At 44.1% G+C, this 24,187-nt stretch overlaps 1 protein-coding gene across 1 annotated transcript in view; it reads right to left on the reverse strand.

Annotated features, from left to right (window-relative positions):
- The window catches only part of SLC22A18 (solute carrier family 22 member 18), a 58,322-nt gene that overhangs the window by 14,856 nt on the left and 19,279 nt on the right, over nt 1-24,187 (reverse strand). Inside the window, exons 5-7 of the mRNA XM_062494414.1 lie at nt 8,782-8,897; nt 8,211-8,321; nt 2,925-3,025 (exon numbers count right to left, since the gene is read on the reverse strand). Coding sequence (XP_062350398.1) covers nt 2,925-3,025; nt 8,211-8,321; nt 8,782-8,897 — 328 coding nt within the window. The remainder of the gene's footprint in view (nt 1-2,924; nt 3,026-8,210; nt 8,322-8,781; nt 8,898-24,187) is intronic.

The raw sequence follows: 24,187 nt of genomic DNA on the forward strand, positions 1-24,187 counted from the left end.
AAGAGGAATATGTAAGTTCTGAGAATATTTAATTTTAAAAATAGAAATTACAATAACACAAAGAACTAGTTTTCCCCTTAATTTCTTTTATGTCACCTTCCAGCTATAAAAGTCCTTAATCACTATTTTTTTCAAGTCCAGGAAGATATGCAAACATTGGGGATAGGTTTCCTCTAACAGGAGGGCTCAAGGCAAGTCCAAGAGGATGGGAAAATCCTCACAATGATTTTAAAAATGGCAAACTTAAGAATAAATAAAAAAATCAAAGATGAGTATCTGGTTGATGAAATTCACTGAAAATTACATTATATTCCCTATGAATAAAGCTATCATTTACTCAGTGAAGTGGGGAAGCCAGTCAGCAGATATTAATCATCGTTCACCTATCCAGATTGGTGGAATTTACTTGCACCTTAATCTGCATTTGTATCTCAGCAGCATCAATTCACTGTACAGCAGAAACAAATGCATCTGAGATGCCAGCTTAGGCAACACAAGCAGCTCCAGGGCTCAGCAGGACAGAGCCAGCACGCTTCTATTCCCTGCCTGCTAGAGCAACCCAAACAGAAAGCAGCCAGAAAACATTAACCCAGACACCATTTGCAAGAGATATCTTTGGATGGCTCTAGACAGATACCTGAAAGTAGAGACATGAATTCTAATGTTTTAAAATAATTTAAAAGCCAGAGAGTGAGCTCTTAATTTGGTCCTGTTGAGGATCTTGTCCTGCATAAACCAAAGTAGAGTTTGGAACTGCCACTGATGAAGTGGAGAGAAGAAGTGACAAAGCAAAAAGCAGAGCTTTGCAAGCTCTCAGTTGAGAAGGCTTTGCTGTCACCAAGAATCAGATGTCCTGGGATTTTTTTAAAAATAGAATGTTGTTTCCTCTTTCCATTTTGGTGTTCTGAGAGCAAACCTCAATGCAGCAACACGAAGAAAATTTTGTACCCTATGACCACTTCACTCCTATATTTGTGATGTCCAGAGCCACACACTGTAGAATAGGCCTAGCAATATGGATAGAAACTGCATGGATGTATGAAAGAAAACTGCCTGGCTGATAAAAGCCAGTTTCTGTGTCAAATGTCACAAGGAAAATACTCCTCAGCAAAGTAGATGCTGCACCTGAGCCTGCAGGGCCCTGCTGGGTTGGACTGTGGCAATAGGAATGATTTGCCTCCGTGGGATGAAATTCTGTGACTCTGGGAAAGGTCAGGTCCCTGCACTGCCATCTGATCATCCATTAGGAAGAAGAATGGATGCTGTAATTCCCGTATCTTCCAGGGCTGTGTCTCTGTGTGGGGTGCCCCAGCAGGGCAGAGGAGGTAACCTTATCTACAGCAGTTTCAACCAAACTGACCTGGGGAACAATGGCAGTGAAGGCAGACAGATATTCCAGACATAACAGCAATGTCCTCAAGACAGATATCCTGGACCTAACAGCAGCGTCCAGGCTCCATCTAGCAACACAAAGCCACTCCTTACAAGAGCTACTGCTGCCCACGTTACCCAACCCTAAACAAGCACACCACAGCCATGCTGCAACTCCAGATTCTATTTCTGCCTGTGTAACTGGGCTTTAACTGGTGTGTCTCAAGTTAAAAGCCCATCTGTGGCGAGTCCTTCTGCATTCAGATGGGGAAGAAGATATTGGACAATGACTTGGTCCCTCTAAAACCTGAGAGATTCCTGCAGATCCTGGTCTAGGAGGCACCATACAAGGCTAACACAGGGAAAGCCTCTGAGAGCAGTGGAGTTTGGGGTAGAAGCTTTCTTTGGAAAGCAGCTGCCGATCACTTTTCACACTGTTTCCATACTGTGGACCAGCAAACTGGTCTTCTTTCCAAAGAGGCTGGATGGGGCTGCATTCAGCTGGTTGGAGATGTTCACAGGACCAAGAGACAGCCAGTCCAAAGCCACCCTCACTGGAGGGACATGGCAAAGGCACCATCTCTTCAGCCAGTTTACTCTGCAGAATCCAGCTGCTGATGTACAGCCATGCCTGTCAGCTGCTCTACCAGGACACCCAGATTTGGTGAGGCCAGGCCAGAGCCCAAGTGACTGGCAACACCATGCCAAATCCAAATCACAAGGGAAGCAACTTCAGCTTCATTCCCCAAAGGAGAAGCTCCTCCAGATCCCACAGGAACTCTGTGGCAATGACCAGGAAATGAAGAGGATTTAATAACAAGACCACTCTCTTTCAGGATATTGCTTAACTTGCATTCCTACCTTGGGGCTTGGTTATAACCATCTGCTGCTCTTTCTGCAGAATCATTAAGCCTCTTCCTCCAAAGGAACACTCTGCTATGACATGACACTGCACATTTTTGACCCTGTTACTGCCTAATTCAGCAGACTTCTCCCCCTTTTTTTTAATTGGGCTTTTTTGTTTTTTTTTGTTGTTTTTTTTTTGGGGGGGGGGGAATCACAAGCTTGCTGTGCTTGTTTCCATGCAGCAGAAACAAGTTCTTCTACACTGAAAGGATCTTCAGTGAAAATTGAAGTAAGATTGTCTGCTTTCCTGAGTGTACAGCATGCTACTATATAAATGTAAATCAACTAACCTGAACCAGGAAAAAATTCAGCCAAGGCACATTAGCTTCAATGTAAGTGTTGTTACAAAACCCAGGACATATCAGTTCAAGGAAATTTTAGCTCGACAGCTTAAAGATCCACAAAGAGGGAAAAGGGATTTCAGGACATTCCTTGTTCCAATTTCTTCCCATTCCAAGGAGCTTGGAATTACCAAGAAGAAATTTGGAGTCACTCCTCTTTTTGAAGCTAAATGCTGTATGGCAGAGCTAGGATTTTCCTGTCAAGAATGCACCTGGATTTGGAAGAGCATGTGTCCTGAAGGTAGTGAATTAGGTAGCAGTGTGGCAAGCTAACCTGTCTAAGAGGGAAACTTGCACTTCACTTACCATTTGAAGGACACCAAAGTATGACATCAGATATCCAGACTCCACTGCTTCCAAGCCAAAGAAATCCATAGAGATGATGGAAAACATAATCATGAACAAACCTGGAGGGAGGGTTAATGCAAAGAATACATCAATGCACTTGCACTGCATGTAGCAGCCCAAACCCTGCTCCCAGTCACCACCAGTCAAAGTCAGTAGCTCACCCTGGGTTTGCCAGCACTGGGTATAAACATGGGCAGAATCCTATTCAAAGTCATTGTATTAATTTAATCTTTAAATGTTAACTTTTTTATCCCCCTTACTTTCATCTTTAAATAATGTGACTATGTAGGCTGTAGTTTCAGCTGTTAATTATAAACTGGTAAATATTTGTATCACTGAAGCCAGGCTAACCATTAAGACAGCAAGAAAACATTTGTTCAGACAAGACTGTAACCATAAAAATAATCTGATTGGATTCCTCACCCCTCTTGCCTGACTTCAGATATTCACTGTGGGGAACAGCCCAGTGACATCAGCCAAAATGTAGTGGTTTCACTGCACACCTCAGCAACGATGTCTGGGGCACGTGAAAAATCTCTTGTGTGGACTGATAGAGATGTTAGCACAAGCAGCCAGGAGAGTATGGACAGAAAGAGCACAGACCAGGTCTGCTTTTCAGCTGAGGCAATTTCTGGAAAGTGTAGCAGAGAATGTCCACTCAATCTCAAATGAAAATACAACAGTGTGCATTTCCCCCACTGCCAAACATACACAAATACAGGTGTGCTTGCACATGCTCCCATCCTACAGAGAGAGCCATCAAATTAAAAATATTATGTCAAAACACGGCACTTCAGGTGTGGTGTGGGTAAGAGTCTGCTGCTTCTCCTAGTGTCTTGTGCACCTGAGATGGACCAAGACAGTAGGAAATTTGGGTTCTCTGTGTGTGAGGAGCACCACAATGTGCCTGTCAGAGATCACTGATTCTTCTGGGAGAGAAGGTGACTTTTAGCACTCCTGCCTTTCCTTGTAAGATCCTCTGAATTATAAAGACTGGGTAAAAAGGGAGCCATGTTTCTGTCCTTCTTGAAAAAAAAAACCAGAATCCAGGAGGCAATGTGCGAGTACTCAGAAGACAGCTGGTGGCCTGGCAAAGTGACATGGCATGGGGAGGGTTTGCCAGCTTTTCCTGGAAGGATGAAGAGAGTGATTCCAGATTGCTGGTTAAAACACCGTGGAGGACTCACTTCTTAATGAACAAGAACAGCTCTACTGCATCCAGCAGCCCAACCCCAGCACTACCAATGCAGCACCTGCAGCAGCCAGGACCTCCCTCCAGGCACCCCAAGCCTTTGCCTGGAGGGAACACCACCCTCCCATCCCAGGATCTGCCACAAAGCCTTCCTGAACCCCCCCAGAGACATGACCTCCCCCTTAACAGGAGTTAAGCCAACACCCCAGCTGGCTCCATGGGGTTGGCAGAAAGGGATGGGGGGCAGGAAGGGTGCCCTGCTCTTCTACTCTCCAGCTATGTGGAAAGGTGCCTGGGAGCTGAGGCTCATGAAGATCTATGGCTTTGCCACACCCCTCCACAGAGATCACCCCCTTGTTATCCAGTTACTTTGAAATCCCTCTCAGCTCCAGCCAGCTTAAGGTAACATGCAAATTACCAGTATTTACTCACAACACCTAAATCAGGCAACAGGGTTGCACATGTTTATAAAAGGCACACGTGACGAAATGAAAGAGAAACCACACTTGGTTTCACTTGTAGGAAGATGAGATTGAAGCAGGCGCTCGCCCTTCATCCTGCACCCCACTGCAGGTACCACCTAGGAGGGGCTCAGCCTTCCTACATACCTGATGCTTCTTCCTGGTACTTCCCTCCAGCTTCTACAGCTCCTCTCCCCTTTGAAGTCCCTCATCAAGTTAAGACAGATTTGGATCTTTCTCCTGCAAACAAGCTGCTTTCTTTGGGAGCAGGGGAATAGGCTGCGCTCTTTAATTAGAATTATACATTGCACAGCTCCCCTGGAGATGCAAAGGTCTCCTTTTCTAATGGGTGTCACCCCCTGTGCCTTCATGGTCCCTTAAAGCTATCTGGAGGGAGGGAGACCCCCATGCCCCTCTTCTCTCAGCAACTAAGGTGGTCTCTGCCACTGGTAACACATTTCTTGATGAAACCCAGAAGGCCAGCCTCAGATTGATCTGAGAAAAGTTGTTTATGCTCATTGGAACAAGCATTTCCTACAAAGATATCAGCAGGTTCCCACCTGGGTAGGCTGCAGGTCATCTGAGTGCCACATAAGTAATAAGTTGAGCTGAAAGGCTCAAAGTGAAAAAAAAAAAAAGGGAAAATGGCATAAAATACCCTCAGAAACCTCGCCTTTCTTGAAGATGTCTAAGGAAAGGGTGAACTCTATAGAAAACCTGGCATCAGTGGGATGAGTAACAAGGGTAATGCAGTAGAAAGCAGGGAAATCTTGTGAGATGCAGCAACAATGACAAAGGAAAATCAGGAGTGCAAATCTTATTAAAAAAAAGAAAAAAAGGAAAAAAAAAAAGATATGACATGTCTGAAAGCAGCCTGTGGTTTTGGAGGCTGGTTTAGCAATCCCTGCAAGAGACAGTGTGAGGAGGCAAGCACAGCCTCTGGGAGCTCATCACAGCCTTCCTGTGCTGGACTGGAAATGTGATGGGACACAGAGCCCCAAGGCTCACTGCTAAACGCTGCTCCACACGTGAAAGAAAACCCTTTAAAAAATGGGATGCAGGTACTAAAGCCAGAAATGCTGAAACCAGATCTTCAAAAGGGATTAGGCAGCCAAAGATTCATATAAGCAGCTAATTTTCAGTATTTTCAAGGCCCTGGTGGTTTCTTGTCAATGAGTGTTGGGTTTGATATTTTATCCTCTTGTTTTTCTTTCTGTCTCTTATCTACCACAATGCAGTGAGGCTCTCTTTTCCCAAGTCAGCTGAGAAGGTAACTTGGCTGTGCTGGAGCTGTCTGCTGTCTGTCCAGTCCCTGGCAGCTCCTTTCCTGCAAGAGGCACAGAGCCCAGGTCTCTGCTTTTATGCAACACAGGGAGGAGGTTCCCAGCCCTTCAGCCCTCCAGGGGAGGCTCTTTCAGTCTCAAACAAGGTAATTTTAGACAACAATGAGATCTATAAGGAACAAAAGATTTTCTTTGCCCTATATCACAAACTTGTTTACAAAGTAAATAGAGAACGGTCTGTAATTTGGGCAATCTAATTAATTATACTGTTGCAGCCTGGAGATGAAAGGTAAATGAGCTCATGAGGAGCTTGGCTTCCAGCTGTGAGCTGCAGAGAGTCAGTGATGGCCAGGTCCCCTTTCAGCTGCCCTCAGTTGGTCAGTGACCTGCAGTGAAGAGAGACCTGCAAAGAGAAGTCACCAGGATTTTAATCACTCCTCACTGTAGTGCAAGTGCTACAGCAGGAATGCCTCAGGGGAACCTTCTCTCACCCTTACAGAAATACTCCCAGGCATTCAGTGACAGACTATTAGCCTGCCTTAAATCCCTGTCTCCATCCTCTTTGCCTACAAATTGCCTCGCACTTTTGGGCGAGAGTTGTTTATTTTGGTTCAGTGAGCATTTTTGCTTTGCACGGGAAAGAAGAATGGATTCTGTAACAGGCAGGAATTTGCATTTCAGCAGGAATGTCTAAAGCTAAGTACATCCTGGCCTTTGGAAAAAAGAGGGCACACAGGAGATTACTGTGGAAAGCTCACATGGATGCAGTCTCAGGCACTTTTAACAGAGAAATTAATGCTACTTTAAGATGAGAAATGAGACAGAATCAGCTAAGAAAATCCTCTTAAAACATCTGTCTCATTCTGTGAAATGCTGTTGTTTTATATGCTTTTTAGAGTACAGTTTTAGAAGTTTATTGTCTTAAGAACCAAAAAGTGGCACTGTTAGGTCAAGCCAGCAGTGATTTGAGACTGTATCCTGTTTCCAGTGGCAGGGGTAGGACCAACTGGCATTACTGATCTCAGCCAGTGCCAGCTACACAGAACAAGGAAAAAAAAAACAAACAGAAATCCTTTACTTCCCTGCATGTTATTTTACAACTCCAGTTGGACTCATTCCCCTAGAGTATAGCAAGGAGTAACAGATGACCTGACCAAGCCCAGGAATGCTATGCCCATCTGATCCAGCCATGCAGCCAGATTTACTTTCATTTGTAAACTGAATTTGTAGTTTACAAATTATCATTTAATTTTAAAATCATGTTTCATGTTCTTTAAACTTCAAGGGCTGCTCCGGAAGAAAAGGAATTGGAAAATTATGCAAGTCTAAAAGCTAGGGTGCCTTAAGTCCCCTTTTAGTACCCCTGTTTGGATGGAAAGTGCCTTAGTTTGTTCAGATGCATGATACACACATGTTATGACGTACACAAAAATCAGTTCTTGAAATGATCATCAAGAGAAACTGCACTTTTTGGGTTGACTGGGAAAGCTGTGAAGGCTTTGTGTGTGGAAGGGAAGAGAACATCATCCAGTCCTGACATCACTGACAAGGATGACATTAAGCTAGTTTATCTCTAGTCAAGTGTGTGGGAGAAGAAGTTAGAGGGTAGGCAAAACTGAAGGTTATTAAATTGTGGCCAGTGATACATGGTCAGGTAAATAGGGAGATATGAACCACACCAGGACAGCAACTGACTTAGAGGAAGCAGGGAAATGGATGGGTTTGGGAAAGGTTCGAGGTATCAGTGAGTTCCTACCATGACACAAGAAAACCCCAGCAGAATATATAAGGAAGAGCAAGCATCTCCATCAATGTGCAAGGGAAGAAACATGCTGTGGGTCCCCTCTGTGCAGCCCAACCCTCTCATCCATCAGTAATTTTTAACTGTTGGGAAGAAGTTTAGGATACACATACACCTTAAAATCACTAAGTAAAATTGGGAAGGACCTCCGTTTTTCTGGCAGAGGCCAAACAATTTTCTTCTGTTCTGAAGAGCTTACAGCCCAAAGTGAAATGATGGACAAGAGGAAAAAACATTTGCAGTGAGGGGTATGGAGAGATCAAATAATTTGCCAAAACTCCCAGATGCAGCTTATGACAAGTAGTGTGTTGGACATTAAATCCCAGGGTTTTGACCCTGTGTAGCTGAGACTACCTGAAAGCATCCAACATCAAGTTAGGAAGTGAATCCTCACTGCTCTGTGATCAAAAGCAATGTGCTTTTAGTAATTTCAGACAAGCCTGGTCTATAGAATATGTGATCCTATTTTAAATACATCAGCTGTCACGGGTAATGGGTGAGATTTACCTATGGGAAGTCCAGCAAAGACCTTGACTATGAAAACTTCCATCACTCCCGGGAACTTCATCAGGCGCAGGATTTCTCTGATGCTAAACAAGCTGCCAGACTGTGATGTGCCTGCAGAAGATGGCATATGGGTTAATACCCTGTTCATGCAGGCTAAGGGTGGAAAGCAGGAAACTCTGAGACTCTGCTCAGGTTCACCACCCAAAACCCACCTCTGCTGCACTAGCTTTGTGCTGATGGCAGGAGGCTGGGAGCTGGTGCCAGGTCTGCATGTGGAGGAACCCTCTGAGACAGTGGGGTTTCTTCCCCTGCCAGATGAAACTAACCCCCAGAAAGGGCTCCACAATCCCCTTTTCTAGGCTGGAAGACTGTAATTCTGCATGGCACAGTGATCAATATATTCAGAATAAAACTCTTCTGTAGGCACAGCTTAGACATTGAAGTGTCAGCATCTGAAGGCTGGGACCTTTTCACCCTTTAATGCTACTCCAAGATCCTTCAGCAGCTCTTGCAGCATGTCAGTTCCCTGTCCCTTTTCATGTACTATTTCTCAGAAAAACAAAATACTCACTGTGCTCTGTCATGTAATAGTCTGGCTTTGGTTTAGTCTGCGAAGGGATCCAAACCATTGCTATCAGGGTGTTGATGAGACTTCCTACCAGCCCAACATATGTAGGAGCATAAATGCTGCAAACAGAAAAAAAAAAAATAGAGGTAACAGGATACATACCACAAAAAAGATATTTGTATCTCCATCTTGCAAAGGCTTGGGCGTTTAAATGAGGAGCAATTCCTCTTCAAGTCACAGTACACGAGGAATTAAAAGAACTCACATCCTTTCATGGAGGGTTTGGATATGACCACAGTGTGAAATTTCACCAAAAGATGGTTATTTCTATCAAGATAGTTTATAATTTTATTAAAAATAGGGTATAAGACAGTGCTTTTAAATTTCCAAGTGTCAGGAGGAAAGAGCTTTTCTTGGTTTAGAAAGTTTAGAAATCTTCCCAAAGAAATCACAGCATCTGCTTGTTAGAATCCACCTAATCCCTGTCTAATCCTCAATTTCATTCATCTGAGTATTATCGCACTCCTTGAAATTTCTCACTGAAATGAAATGAATAAAGGAAAGTACTCAAGATGATTAAGGATGGTAGAATACAGCCTACAAGCAGAACTAAACCCACAAGAGAGACTATACCATTTGAAAAGAAGGCATTACAAATAAAAATGTTACTACAAAACCTTCTGAGAAGGTAAACAGCATTTTGACTAATGCACTTACTTTTCTCCAAAAGTGCCCAAAACCAAACCAAACCAATATCAACTATCAACTACCAAACCAATTTCAACTATCCCTCAGAGCCCCAAATACTGAATCTTTAACAGAAGTAGAGCTCATCCTTGGATGTAGGCACAGTGAACAGCAATTATTAACTATAGTTGTGGAATGATAAAAAAGAACAATTACAATTTATCTAAAAAACACAAACGTGAAAAAGTCAATAGAACCAGTAATTAGTCCTCATTTATTACTGTTCTCTTAAAAGAGAAGATTAGGAAATTACTCCTCCTAGTTTTTAAGGGTATGTGGGAAGATTCCACACTCTAAAGGGCTTTAATTTTGACAGTCACAGTAGAGCAAAGTCCAGGGCTGGAAGACTGAAACTGAGGGAAGTCAAGCTGAAAACAAAGAGAGAAGCTTGTTTTAACAGTGAGAGCAATTATCCAGTAAACCAGCTCACTAAAAGTCTCCTCCATCATGAGAACCCACTTAGTTGTAGGGTTTCCTAAAACACGTGCTCAAAACCAAGCACAGGAAGCAGGTTTGGGGTGGAAATGCCCAGCAGAAACACCAAAGGGTGGTATCATGTAGAGCACAAGACAAAGTGACCACCATGGTGCCTTGGAGGCATCAAAATTTAAGCATTTTGGACTTCAGCAAAGTAATGCCTGGATTTCACCAGAGAAGGCTTTGAAGTTTTGCAGATCTATGCAGAATTGGAGGTGAGTGTGCCATCCCTGCATTCCCAGCAACCTGTGCTGCCAAAAACAAGATGTAAAAGTGAGCTAATGCTCCCTGTGAGCCTGCTGATGAGAGACTGCTTATTGCCTTTTTTTTTTTTTACTGCTGATTTTCTTGTCAGGCCATGATGTATGTTTTTCATGGAATAACCAGCAGCACCAATTGTAAAAGCCTCAAGTTTCCTCCATGCTAGACAAAGGTGTAGTCTGAATGATTTCTGGAGTATTATTTAAGTCACGGAGCAAGACAGTCAAGGATTGAGATGCAAACAAGCAAGAAAAGCAACAAAGAACAAATATAAATACACACACACACACACACATATTCCGGCTAATAATAACAGCAAAAATCCCAGCTGAATATTTTAATTCTCATTAATTGTTATTAAAACAACAAAGCCAGATAATATCTTTCTACAAAAGGACTTAGCACAGTAATTTAGACCTGCTGCCTTCTATCTGCCAAGCTGCTTCACTAATTAACTCAGACCACAAAATTAGTCATTTACTGGATCATTACTTTTCATTTTTAGTGCAGCAGATTGCCACTTTCTAAATTAAAATTATATGCCAAGCAGTTCCCAAACTACTGAAATCAAATTTGTGGACAGAAATTTTTATCTAAGACATCCAGAATTTCTACTTTGCATTGCAATATAAAGTAGATTTGCTAAGAAAATAAAAAGGACAAAAAAGTATCTGCAACTGGCTAAATGTGTGTGGGGGTTTGGGGGTTGTTTTTTTGTTTATTTGTTTTTGGGCTTTTGTTGTTGTTGTTGGTTGTTGGTTTTTTCCTAAGAGTTTCTATATTTCAAGATTTCATTCTGATATGTAAAAAAACCTATCTCAAAATTTTTCATCAGCCAGATAAACTTCCTTTCCAGTCCTACTTTTTCCTGTGGTTGTCCAGAATCCCACATACCAATGTAAATATGTTTTACCCTTCACATCCAAGAAGAATTACAGCAAGCAATGACAGAAGGATCCCTCTATAAAAATACAAGCAAACAATGCCCTGTGCTTACTTCACTGCAAGCACAGGACTGTTAATTCACTGCTGTGAAAGGGAGAGGAAAACATTGACAATTTACATGTCTAGGAAAACTTGGGCTTGATAAAACAAATTTGTGGAATTTTATACGACTGGTTGCTGAAATCAGAGAAATCCAGTAAAATATGGAGCTCAAAACTGTGTTTCCCAGACAACCCTGAAGCATTCAAAGTAATCTGAAAATCCCTTTTCCTAAGCACATCCTTCTGTAAATGCTCCGGTTTTTTTCCATGCATTAAGCACTGTCATTCCCTGACTGATGGAAAGGTGAGGAAGGTACACCCAGTTAGCTGCTCTGCTATCTCATCCTTCAGCAGGGATGAATACTGAAATTTGACATAACTCACCTGTGTCCTGGAAACCACCTTTTGCATTTGTTTGTTGGATCATTCAAGAGAGATGAAGTGGAACCAAGGGAGGTGGTGGTAGGAATGCTTTGTTGGGTTAGTAGCGCTTACTGAAAAAGAGCTGGCTCGTGGTCACTCATCTATTTTTTTATTTTAAAATTTCAACATGAACTCCCACCTCTGCTGGTACCAGTCAGAGTCCTTTTGCATTCAGTTTTGTGTGTTTGGCTTATCAGGAGGAAGCCTTGCCAGGAAGGGATGCAGTGGCACTATTAAGATAAATGAAGTACATCAAGCAGGTCGCTCCCGTGGGACTTTTTCACATCCTGTTCCCCTTCCTGCTCACCCTCTCATCCCTCCTGGCTGTCCACAAACCAGCCATGTGGAACCAGAGCGAGCCCTGCCAAACCTAGCAGCAGATTTCCTGAGCAGGGCAAAAGAACAAAGGCTGTGGGCAGGACTAATACAATTAAATTAAATGGAGCAAAAGGGCACAGCAGATTTGGCAGCTGAGTTCATTGCTTGGCCTCTTCCAGCTTCTTGTTGATTAATGAGAGATTAAGGGCCTTTACTGTCCTGGGCTTTATGGTCAAAATAACTTGGGTAACTTTATCTGTGTACTTCAGCATGTTATTTATAATTCCTCTGCTTTTTAATCTGTAGAGAGAGCCCCTTCCTGACTTCTGTCAGCAGCCTCCTTGGTCTGCCCTGGGGACTTTTGCTAGCAAAGCCTCTTTCAGCTGTCAGCTAAGACCACAGCTGCCCACTATTCTTTTTGTTTTTTCAGCCTTGCCATGAAGCAGAGGAATAAAGTGCATTTTCCTATCCTGCATGGGACTGATGTATCCCAAGCTCCTGCTTTCAGGAGGATACAAGATTTTGGCTGCAGGGAGCAAACACTTGAATGTAGGACTAGGAGGAACTAGGGTCAAGGAGAACTAGTTTTTGCCAACATGACTAGCTGCAGCTTGTCCTGACTTAAAACTTTCAGAGAAACAGGAAGAGAACATGAGCAGAGGGACCTGGAGGCCAGGAGCCCATAACATCAGCCAAGAAGGGCTTAACAACCTAACAAAAGCCTCTCCTTTTCACTTTCCTGAAGCCAACAGGAAAAATGTAGTGGATGCATTAAAAGCAGCCTTTTAAAAAGTTTTAAAGGGTTTCAAAAAGTGGGATGGCCACTTGCCACAGGACCCAACGTGTGGCCCAGGACAAGGCTCACTTGGTAGCCTGTGGCCACAGAGAAGGGACAAGTGGCTGGCAGCTAGGAGCACCCATCTGGAAACTCCATCCTCAGTGGTGGTGGGAAAGCAGAATTTATGACAAAAGCATTAACAGTAATGTACTGGCAAACAGATTGATCCCCAGAAAATCCTAGGATCCAAATCCAACTGGAGGGGGGTTGCATTTCTTCCCATTTAACACTTAACCAGCCCCTGTATTCACTGCCAGGTAAATCCCAACCTTCACCATACCTCTCGAGGGCAGCAAAACGAGTAGCTACTCCATGTTCCTTCACAACCTGTTCCCACCAGGGTCAATTAGTATGACCCAAATGAATGCAATCAGAGTTCAGTTTCTGAATTAAGAACGACAGGAACACAGCAAGGGCTCACAGAGGTTTTCCAACTCCTGTCACCTGCTTCTGAAATCAGAGGTGGCACACATGAAGCATCTGAAAAAACCTGGCAAACTTCAGAGCAAATTTTCCCCTTGAAAAGCAGTGCCTGGCCAAACAAGTATGTGTGGGTGTATTTAGGTACATCCATATGTACAAATACATGTGCAAAGCATTTTGCAGTAGCTCTGAAACAAGGCTTTCAGCAAAACTTCCATGAAAAACTCAGTCCACAAAGGCATGTGCAGCATGCAGGCATCAGGCAGTGGAGCAGGAGCAGGAGAGAGGCCACTGGCCAGGCATTTGCAGGCATATTTCCAGGCATGTTTTCAGCTCTCAGGCAGGGAGCCTGAGCAGAGTCCCAGCTGGTACCTGCTAGCCACAGCCCCCAGGCAGTGCCAAGCAGGGGCCGGGCACCGGAACCTCCTGCATTCCACCAAGGGCAGCTACAACAAACCAACAGGGGCCGCAGTTTTGGGCTCCAGCCTAAATTCCAATCCTTGCTTGGCTACAATTCCCATCTTTGATGTCCTGAGAAGCCTGGGACAGACCATGGAGGGAGGTACCTAGGGGTTGCTGCCAGCCAGGAGGCTGCATTCAGGCTGCCTGTGCCACGAGATGGTATCAGTGGCTTTCTTTTCCCATTAGCATTCCAGCCGCAGAGCCCTGCTCTGCAAAGCCCAGGAGAAGAACGCACGCGTGTAATTGCACAATTAAAGGTTGCGTCAATACGGCGATTCTTTCGAGGAGGAAGCAGCTCCCAGTGATTCCCCGAGGATTAAAGGATCAATGTGTATTTCAGCATTGAATGGGATTGTGTTTGTTTTCTTTCTCTTTTTCTTAATAAAGTCAAAGTTGAACATGGAGACAGCACAGATTGTTTTTTAGTGACTCACTCCTACTTCAAAACTGCGCTGCATAAAGCCAGCATTCATAGCCGGCCCAGATTCCTTAAACAGCTCTGAGAGGACTCTCAAAATATTTCTTTGATTGCAGTCTGGCCACACTATCCCCTCATACCCTTAGAGGGGCAAATATGGGTGGAAAAAAACCTGCTGAGTTAAAAAGAAAGGTAAAGTGAAAAACTGAGGTGAAAAAAGGAACGTGAGGTGGAATCATGACACCAAACCATGGGCTCTGGTAACCAGTTTTAGGTCTGTAAGAAGGTGAGCAGTGACCACTGTGTTCCTGATAACTTAGTGATACATAAATTACTTATTGCATAACTTATTGCAAATTAGTGATGGTTTTGTTCAAGGAACTCTGTTTTACTCTGTTTTGCTGAATGCATTTCTTCTCTGACCCACTGTGGTCTGGTCTATATTGTTGAGATTCTGCCTAAACACAAAAAAACAAAACCAAAAACCAAACCCCAAAAACCCAAGCACAAAATTTCACCAAGCCTTCTTGAAAAAATAAACCCAAAAAAGCCTCAACCGAAAAAAGACTTATTGAGCCTACAGAGTTTTCCCACATTTCCTAGGATGTTCATGCCAATGTATAGAGCTTGTCCAGCTTCCACAGCCCAGGGCAAAAAACAGCACAATAACACACATAAAGACAGACAACCCACTGCTCAGCAGACTTCAAGGCAGCACTACCAGAGGAGGGACCACCCATCACATTATCCATGCCTTTGAGAGGAAAATGAAACACCCCCAAGTCTTCCTTTCTGCAGTTCCTACTCCTATCCTATGGAAAAAACATTACACAGAGACATGGAGAAGTGTGTTCCCCCTGTCTCCTGACACAGAACACAAAACTTGAGTGGATAACCACCCTCTCCCATTCATCAGCAGGAAAAGGGAGGAGTTCACCTTCCTGATGCAACTGGAAACCATTACCAGGTTGTCCTTTTTGTCACATATGCTTTAGATGAGGAGTAGCAGAATTTAGCTGCTGCTGCTTTGAGCAGAGCAGGAGGCTTTTTTTAATCTGTGGTGAGCTTGACATCATTGCAGGCTGTCCAAGGAGGGAGTGAGACTTCACATCCACACCCTCCAGAGAGCCCCTCACAGGGTGAGAATGAGTCACCTGCAGACAAGTGCTCATTCAACTGCTTATTTCTAGTGGCAGCCACAGCTGGAAAATACGTGTGGTGCGGAAGGAAAAAAAATATGAAGAGGGGTATGGGCAGCCTCCATGACCTGTTTCCATCAGAACTGGGTGAGGGAAGGATGTTGAAGATTGGCACCGGTGCATTAGCAGGGCAAAGAGCCAGGTGTGGGACCACAGGGGTACACCAGAGCTGCTGTGCGCTGGGGACACCAGACATGGCAGGAACAGGTTTTCACAGCCATCACCAGCCATTGGAGCCACCTGTGGATTAACTTCCCTAAAGGGACATTCAGTCCTGTGTGTGACCTGTCCTGACCCAACACAAGGAGAGTTGAAGGTGGGTCTTGAAGAAAAAACACTCTTAGGGCAATGCTGGGCACTGAATAAAAAGAGTTGGGCTTCTTCCATAGGGAAAATCCTCCTTTGGCAGAGCTCCCTAGGTAAAGAATGTTTTATATGAATGGATAAGACTGGCTGTCCATTCAGAGGCTCTGCAGCATGAAAGTGATCCTGCTGTAGAGAAAATCCCAGCAATGAAAAGCAGCTGGAAGGAGCCAGCCCCTGCCCCAGCGCCGGCTCAGGCACAGCGTGGAGGAGATCCTTGCGGCAGGATGCTAATTCCCAGGCAGCTGGAGCAGCCTGCCCGTGCCAGACCCTTGCACTGCCTGACCCAGCCAGCGCTCTCCTACAGAACTTGCCTGGATGCCGGAAGAGGGATATCAATTACACTTCAATAAAATGTGGGCGGATCTGCTTGCTCTGCCCATAATCCGCCGGCAATTTCGAGTATCGTTTAGCCTCGTGTGCTTTTTTTTTTCTGGTAAAACACCTTATTTCCAAATACTGTGCTTTCCTAATTCAAAGCTTCACTTGTATGTGTGATTATTGCTTTTCCCTTTATGCACGGCATAAACAGTCCCACTGGCATGTTGGTTCACCGAACACTTGCACATCTATGTGAATTTATAACAAATGGGAGGGATAAGATGTGTTCCCCAAAAGATTTTAGTTATTTTAGGCATTGCTTGCCTCACACTTCTCTGCAGCCTTCTATGCCTAGAAATGGAGAAGTCTAGACAAGGACCAGGCATAAGCTGCACTCTTTGTAGGGGGGCTTGCAACACCTGGTTTTGATCCCAGCAGTGCTAACTAATATTGGATGAGCTGGGACAGGTCGAGATAGGCATCAGAAAATAGGTGTTGGTGGTCAGTGCTCACATCAGAGGCACCCCACTGGTGAGGCTGGGACATGCGCTCTTCAACCTATCTCTGAACGATCTAGCACAGCAGGGAAGAAAATTTCCTGAGAATACACAGCTAAAAGAGTACTGGGGAAAAGAACAGCCAGTGAGGAATTGCATATGGCCCTCACAGAGCTGAAAGATTGGGCAATAACAGCTGAAAAACTCAACACAGATCAGATTTAAAGTTAGATTAGGTGCTTGCAGGCCAAACAAGTCTTAAATTCACACATGAAATTATGCTTTCTGAACTGCTTATTTCTGGAACAGGCAGTTGGGAAGTGACTGGCATGGTCATTTCCACCACAAAACCAGGGAAGCACCAAGTGAAACTGCCAGAGACTAATTCAAAAGAAAGAGAAAGGCCTAATTCTTCTTGCAGCATGTAAATGGTCAGTGGAATTTGTTACTACTGTTGTTGTGGAAGCAAAACATGGGTACAAGAAAAGATTAGATAAGCACTTAGAACTATGATGCACTGAAGATTACTAAAGCATCATGGATCATATTCACTCATTCATATCAGGAAATCCCCTGAGCTGAATATATTTGGAGGCTGGAAAAGTAATCAGAGAAGTATTATGCAAGTCTGTCCAACTCTTGCTCTTCACTAGAATTCTTACTGTGATTTTCATCAGAGAAAGGATAAGGATACTAGATCACATTGAGACACAAGTGCAATTTCCTTCTCTACACTAGGAATGGAAACCGTGTCTCCCAGCCATGTCACAAGCCAGACAGGCACATCTTTGCTCATTCCCTGGAAAATGCTGCGTTTTTTTCCTGCAACCTTAAAACATTCCAGAGAATAAATAAGCACAACTCTCACTTTGTGTTTGGGAGGACATGCAGCTGGGAAAGGGTAATGCCACATTTCAGTCCAAGCAATGTTCGTGTACCTTATCAAGTAACTGTTTAATATAACACAAAGATACCGTCTCTTATCTCTTAACCATTTTCTTGGATACTCCAAAGAGTAGAAAGTAGTATTACAAACAGATTTTTTGGGGTTCTTCCCCACCTTCTCCTTCATGTTGAAGCTTTGTTCCCTAACAAGCAGCGAAGCCTTTAAGTATTTTTTTTAATTACTTAATTAAGCAACAAAAACTACTCTTCCAAGCTTAGAATGTGGTAAATTATTAAAATGCTCAGTTTGGGTGTGTTCCTGGGTAAGGACTCCTACACACAGACTGGTTGAAGGTGAGCTTGCTAGACTACTCAGTGACTCACCACCAAACACATCATTAATTATATGTTACAGCATGTCTGACTTCATAGAGTGCTGTAGGTGGTGTGAAATAATCTTTGAATGAGTTCAAGCTTTTTCCAGCTTTTATGAGGTTATAGTGCTTCAGACTCCAAAAGACTCAGCTAGGCAGGAAGCTGTTGAGGATTTGCTGTAGTAACCTGAACTGCACTCCAAGCACATCAAGTCTCGACTCACAGCAGTGGCTTTGGAAGATCTGCAAGCTTGGCATGGGTTGGAGTTGTTACCTCTCACCCATCATGATGCACTCACTCACTCACTCACTCACTCACTCACTCACTCACTCACTCACTCAAAGCAATGTGTGGGCAGAGCTGAATTTTGCTGCCCAAGAATGAGGGGTGGGGTCCAGGTAGTTCCTGCGAGGGGAAGGGGTAGGATTTGGCTGGCAAAGAAAGCACCAAGAAAGGTCTGGCAAGCCACTGCCTTTTTTGCTGGCACTAAGAAGTGAGGCAGTGACTGCTGCTTCCAAGAGGACCTCTCCCACCTTCCAAAACATGGAAACACACACATGAGATACTCTGGCTTTCTGCAAAGACTGTGCCTTCTCAATACTGGCAAGTAGACAACAGGACTGGGCAGATAGTCTGATGCTGCAGGTAACAACCTATTTTGCCAATCTTGGATGTGTCCCAGCATCAACCTACTAAGGGACTTCGGCTTCTTCCTCTGTCAGTCCCTTTTGCAAGCAGGGCTCTGGTAATGCTATTGCAACGATCCCTGAGAGCGACCCTCATGTCACACAAAAGCAGACTCCCTCCACACCCCTGGGCTCTAAGCTAAATAAATAGAGAAGTCATTGGCTCGCCAAGTCTGACACTTAAAATTCACCTCTTACCAGGACTGTGCTCACGTGAATGACATTTATAAGCTATGTAATCCCTGGCAAAACAAGTTAATTCTTTTCCTTGAGGTAAGTAACTGTAAATGCAGCATACTACCAGAGGTATGGCACAGACTGATCTCGCCCTGGAACAAGTAGTGGCAGCCAACACCTCCTTCCTCAAGGTATGAAAAACCTCGCCATGCCTCATCAAGGGCTCCAGCATCTTTTGTCTAGTACAACCTTTTAATGAAATAGGACATATTAGGACTAATTTTGTATGGGAAGCAGTGTTGAAACACTAATACCCAAAAGTCACAAATAAAGCATTTGAAGGGTCAGGTGTGAGACTTTTCAGTATCCCACTGCAACCTCTCTGGTTGCACAACAGGCCACTTGAAACCAATGCTTTCTCCAGCAAAGACACAGCCTGAGGGCTGTGGGGCAGTTGATTTGATTTCATGAAGAGTTTGACCCCAGAAGGAGGCGTCTGCATGAGATGAGTGAGTCACTCCATTTCAGTAATGGGCAAAACCATTAATTGAAGGTGCACAGTTTGCTTGTTTGGGCAGGCTGCCTATGCCCTAACCAGGAGTGGTCTCACTGCTGCTGTATTTACTGAACTCCTCCAATTAAGCACTTTGTTTCCCTCATCCATAATGACAATGGCTTCTGCATGTTAAATATATTCAGAAAGGAGGCTGCTCTGTGTTTCACATTTGCAAATTGGAGGAGCTTTCTCCTCTACACAGCCGGTATGAGAAACACTAGCCAAGAAACGGCTAAGAAACTTCTCACTGAGTGAGGTATTCTCAACTACTTTGTTTAGCATAGTAGGAAATTATTTGGGTTAAAAAACACATTCAATACTAACTTAAGTTGCTTGCACATTTTAGAGCAATGAATGAAAGCAAATTGAATGCATTGCATACCAGTCTAACATAATTGGTGGGTGTTCTATTCATCCTGGGTATTTTGGTGGATTCCAGCATTGCCAAAGCCCTGAACAAGAACATCCTTTTACTGCAGAGCTGCTGCAGCAGTTGCATCTCGAGCTCTGCCTCACCCACCTTTGCTCTCAGTTGCTCTCCCCTTAGGGAGAGAAAGCTCTCGGTTCTTTCTTCACACCACGTTTCATCTTGGCCCCACTACAGAGACCACCTACACGGATGCCAGCTAGCATCAGCTGCATTATGCTGAACAGGATTTTGTGGGGGCACTTAGTGGGAACCACATCTTAGGCAGCCTCCTGGGCAGCTCTCCACCCAGGCACTCGCTTACGGCACAGGCCCGCTCTGCTCACCACCAAATGGCACCAGCAGCAAGCTACCTGATGGGCTTGTATGGAAAACTGAGCAGAGTGTTTACTGCATTTTTAGTTGCATTTAATTGCAAATTAGCAGTTGGAAATAAGGAGGGGTGAGCAAGGTGTGAGCCACCATCTGTGTGCAGAGGAGTTTGGGAACCTCTGATTATCCATTGCTGTGGCTGTGTGGGGTGAAGCACTGGCCCGCTGCATGCTTGGGGTTTGCTGTGGCTGGAATATTTGCATTTCAAGCCAGCTGGTGGTGCAAGAGCCAGAGGCCATACACTTCTTTGGCAGGACATCCTGGGGAACACCTGTGTTTCAGGTGCTATGAAGGCAGCAAGGGGCTATGCTGTTTAGTGGCCGGCAGTGCCGATGATTTTAGACTGGTGTTTGTGGTACCCTGGAGCCTTGCAGAAGCTGGCTGCTTTCAGTGCACCAAAGAGGTCGACTTAAACAGATGAACTTACTGATTAGGAAATTATTTACCTTGAGATTGTTGGCTTTTTTTCTTTTTAGTGCACAGGCGAAGAAATTGCATTTTCACTTCACCTCCATTTTATTTTCAGCAGGGCAAACCCATGGAAACAACAACTTCAGAGTGCTGCCAAGCCCGTTGGATATACATCTGTACAGTACCAGGGAAATACTGGGGTGTCCAATGTACTCAGATCCCCAGAGCTGGGTCTGCATCAGTCCTTGTAAGAGTCTTGTTATAAAGTTTTCCTTTCTTACCTACAGAAACAGACCTAATGCAAGGGCAGCTGAAAAACCTCACACTTTAAATCTAACAATTTATCTTCATCGTATCTCTGTGGGCAGTGGTGGTGCAAACACACTGGATGTACTCACAGGGAAATGAAGCACAGAAAACCTGAATGCCCTGGTAAGATCCCATAAATACCATGGTGGAAATAAAAAGCCTTAAAAATTAGGTGTCTTACATGCAAGTTTAATGCTCAGAGAAGAGTACCACAATTTTCCTCTCCTCTTTCTTTTCCCTGGATCCCCCAAAGGCCATTTCCTACCCCAGCCCTAACAGTGATGCAATGGGAACCTAGAGCTTGCTACATCTTGCAGCCTCCTGACAACACAGCAGCAGCACCTACATATTACAACACCACTTATGATAGATATACACAGAGGTAGATTTTGAACATGTATGACATCCCTATTACTGTTTCAAGAACTCCTCCCCAGGAGCCTTGATGTTGCACACTGGTGTCAGCTGGCCCAGCTCCACAAGAACCAGCTGCCCTAGGAATAGGCTTTGCCCCAGGGACACATCCTAGAGCCCTGACTCAATTTAAGCATGAATTTGAGTCAGTGGAAACTTGTCTGAGGAAGGACTGAGTAAAAGCCACAGGGTGAGAGTAAAACAAGCAATGCATGCAGATCCTGAGGAATTAGTAATAAAAGCTGCAATCCCAGCTGTAGCAGAGGCAGCCATGGAAAGGAGGCTGGAAATGATCAACTGTGGGCCTCGTGGAAAAGATGAAAGTCATTAAAAGCTGAAAATGGTTTAAAATCAAGCTCAACATCAGCAGCATAGATGTGATGGCTGCCAATCCCCATCAAAATGGCAGCACCCAATACCGAGAGCCCAGACAAAGCAGAGATAGGGATTGGCAGTAGGAAAGGACCTGAAATTCACTGCTCTTCAGTAAATTATCACATAGCAGCAGCTGAGTAAAAAAAGGTGGTGAGTTTGGTACCCACATCTTTGCCTTTAATCCTTGCTTCAGATCAACTCTAGTAGTGACCTCTGACAAAGGCAATTTTTAAAAATTAAATTACACAAACTAAGCACAACTTATTGTATTTACAGACATAGCCAACAAACCCTGTATTTCAACTACACACTGATACTGTGATATTCTAAAAGCAAAGCACCATGGAATTTGAAGGCTCTGGGGATGTTCTTTGTGGGTTGCTTTAAGTCTGGTTAATATATGCCTATAATTTCTTCCCCAGACTTACTTCTTGTAAAATCCAAACATAACCGAAAAAGAGTACTCAAAGATCTCTAAACATGTGGAAAGAATTATCCCAGAGGGAACATGAAAGCCATCTGCCCGAGACTCCCCCTGTACTCATCCCACAGATGTGAACAGGGAGAGATGGATGCTCTGGTGGCAGAGAAAAGTGGCACACCCTGGTCCTGCTGGCATCTAAAGAAACAACACATCCAGCCGGCCAGAGAGCTGCTGTTGCTAGGAGCAAATTAGCCCCGAGGCTAGCCAAGACTTTATCAGCTGGAAAGTCCCAGTCATGAGTGCTAGCTGCAAGGGGCAAAGGAAAAACAGATCAAGCAGGACAAGCCTGAACATGTTCAGTTTGTCCTTCCTACGTTACAATTATATCCTCATTCCTCAGAGCAAAAGGCAGTTCAAAGACACAATAAATCCCTTTCTAGTCTTATGCTTCTCAGGAACGTCATGGAAACGGAACTGAAGTGGTTCCCAGAGATAAGGTGACAAAGTAAAATTAAACCCTTCCCTACAGCAACACTTCACTAAAATATCAGCTGAGAAATAGAGGCACCATTCAGACATAGCTATGGCATTCATCTGAGGACACAGGACTGGCCTCAGAGGTTTCAAACTGATTGATTTAATGTACTGCTCCTCACACTCTGCAACTGTTCCTTTCTTTGCATTGCTGCCGAGGCTCATGCTAAATTCATTTTGTGGGCTGGATTTTATTGTCAGGAAATGGGATTTTTGGGGTACATCTTAATAAATGCTTCAGTTCAGGGCTCAAGAAATTTGGGCTAAAGCACTTTGGTCTACCAAAGATGGCTTTGGAGCAGGCAAAGCCTGAGTGACCAGTTAAAGCAGCCACCAAACAGGAGATTTTTCAAAGCTTTTTCTTTCATCCCTTCAGGCCAATGGAGGGGACAAAGAAAAGAAAGAGAGCTGAAAGACAAGGCAGGAAGCACACTCAGGATGGACCTGGGATGTCTCTAAGGGTGTTCCCACTCTGTGCTGGGTCCCTTGCAAACCAAATGAAGCAAAACCAAAGGCACAAGGTATAATGATGTCACAGGGACCAATTAAGTGTCAAGGGGAAAATAACTGGATCTTCACCTAAAAACATGTACTAAACAGCCCTAGACAGCACAACATTTGCTGGCTGCAAATGTAGATATGGATGGAACAGACAGAAAAAAAGGCTCCATCCTCTAGTACTAAACAACACAGAAACTGTCCAGCACTTGTGCTGAAAGGTTATGATTAAGTGACATAACAGTGGCTTTAAAAAATATTTTTTAATCTGCTTCACACTGAGGCTTTGATAGAGTATGGAAATCACCCTGCCCATCTTCCCAGATCTGGGCTCTTGTTTCTGATATACATTCATGTCACTGTTACAAGCTTCAGCCTCGCACAGGACAGACACTTTTTCTGACCATAACTGGGCAGCATGAGATTTTAATTACCCTACTGAAAAGGCAAATATTTCAGACTGAGTCATTTTGGGTACACTGGATTTTTTTCCAGCCTTTCACTGTGTCAGGGAATTTCTTTCCACCCTACAGCCCTTAGGAAAGGGGCACATGGCTGAAGGAGTCATGAATAATCAGGGAGGGACTTCTCCAGAACAGGGCACCAGTGTGAAAAAGTCTTTCTTCTGGGGTGACATTTACATGACCGAGGGATGACATCATAATTCCACAAACAAAAAAGACTTTATACCCACATGGTGGCTTTCGAAACCTCTCTGCACTGACTTAGTCCTTCCTGTCTGTACAGCAGCATCACATTTTGGGGGCAGGAATTTAAGCCTCATCTCTGCAGCCATGGCTTTATCCCATTCTTTCTGGCTAACGCAATCCTACAACTGACATTAGCAATGCCATTTTAAAATGGGGCACAGCATTTCACTAAAGTGCTGAAGGATTTATTTCTGCTGTGGTATGAGAATATAAGAGGCAGGCAGAGCCCAGGGTGAGAGACCTGTTTGGGTAAGAGAAACATCAGCATACAGGTGGAGGTGAGGCCAGTGCCTGGACACCAGTTTGCAGTGATGGAGCAGAAAGAAAAGGCAGAAATGGTATTGCTAGAGAGTGAAGAAGAAGCAGCATGCCATGACCATACCACCCTGCTAAAAAGAAAATAAAAAACCCCCCAAAAAACAAAACAAAGAAAACCAACCCAAGCCCTGTTAGACACTTGGGAGCTGCTGGAAGAGCTACACAGAAGAGGAGGTGCTGAAGTACAGCCAGAGGAGCTGCGTGC

The sequence above is a fragment of the Cinclus cinclus genome, chromosome 6 (assembly GCF_963662255.1).
Source record: "Cinclus cinclus chromosome 6, bCinCin1.1, whole genome shotgun sequence".
NCBI lineage: Eukaryota > Metazoa > Chordata > Aves > Passeriformes > Cinclidae > Cinclus > Cinclus cinclus.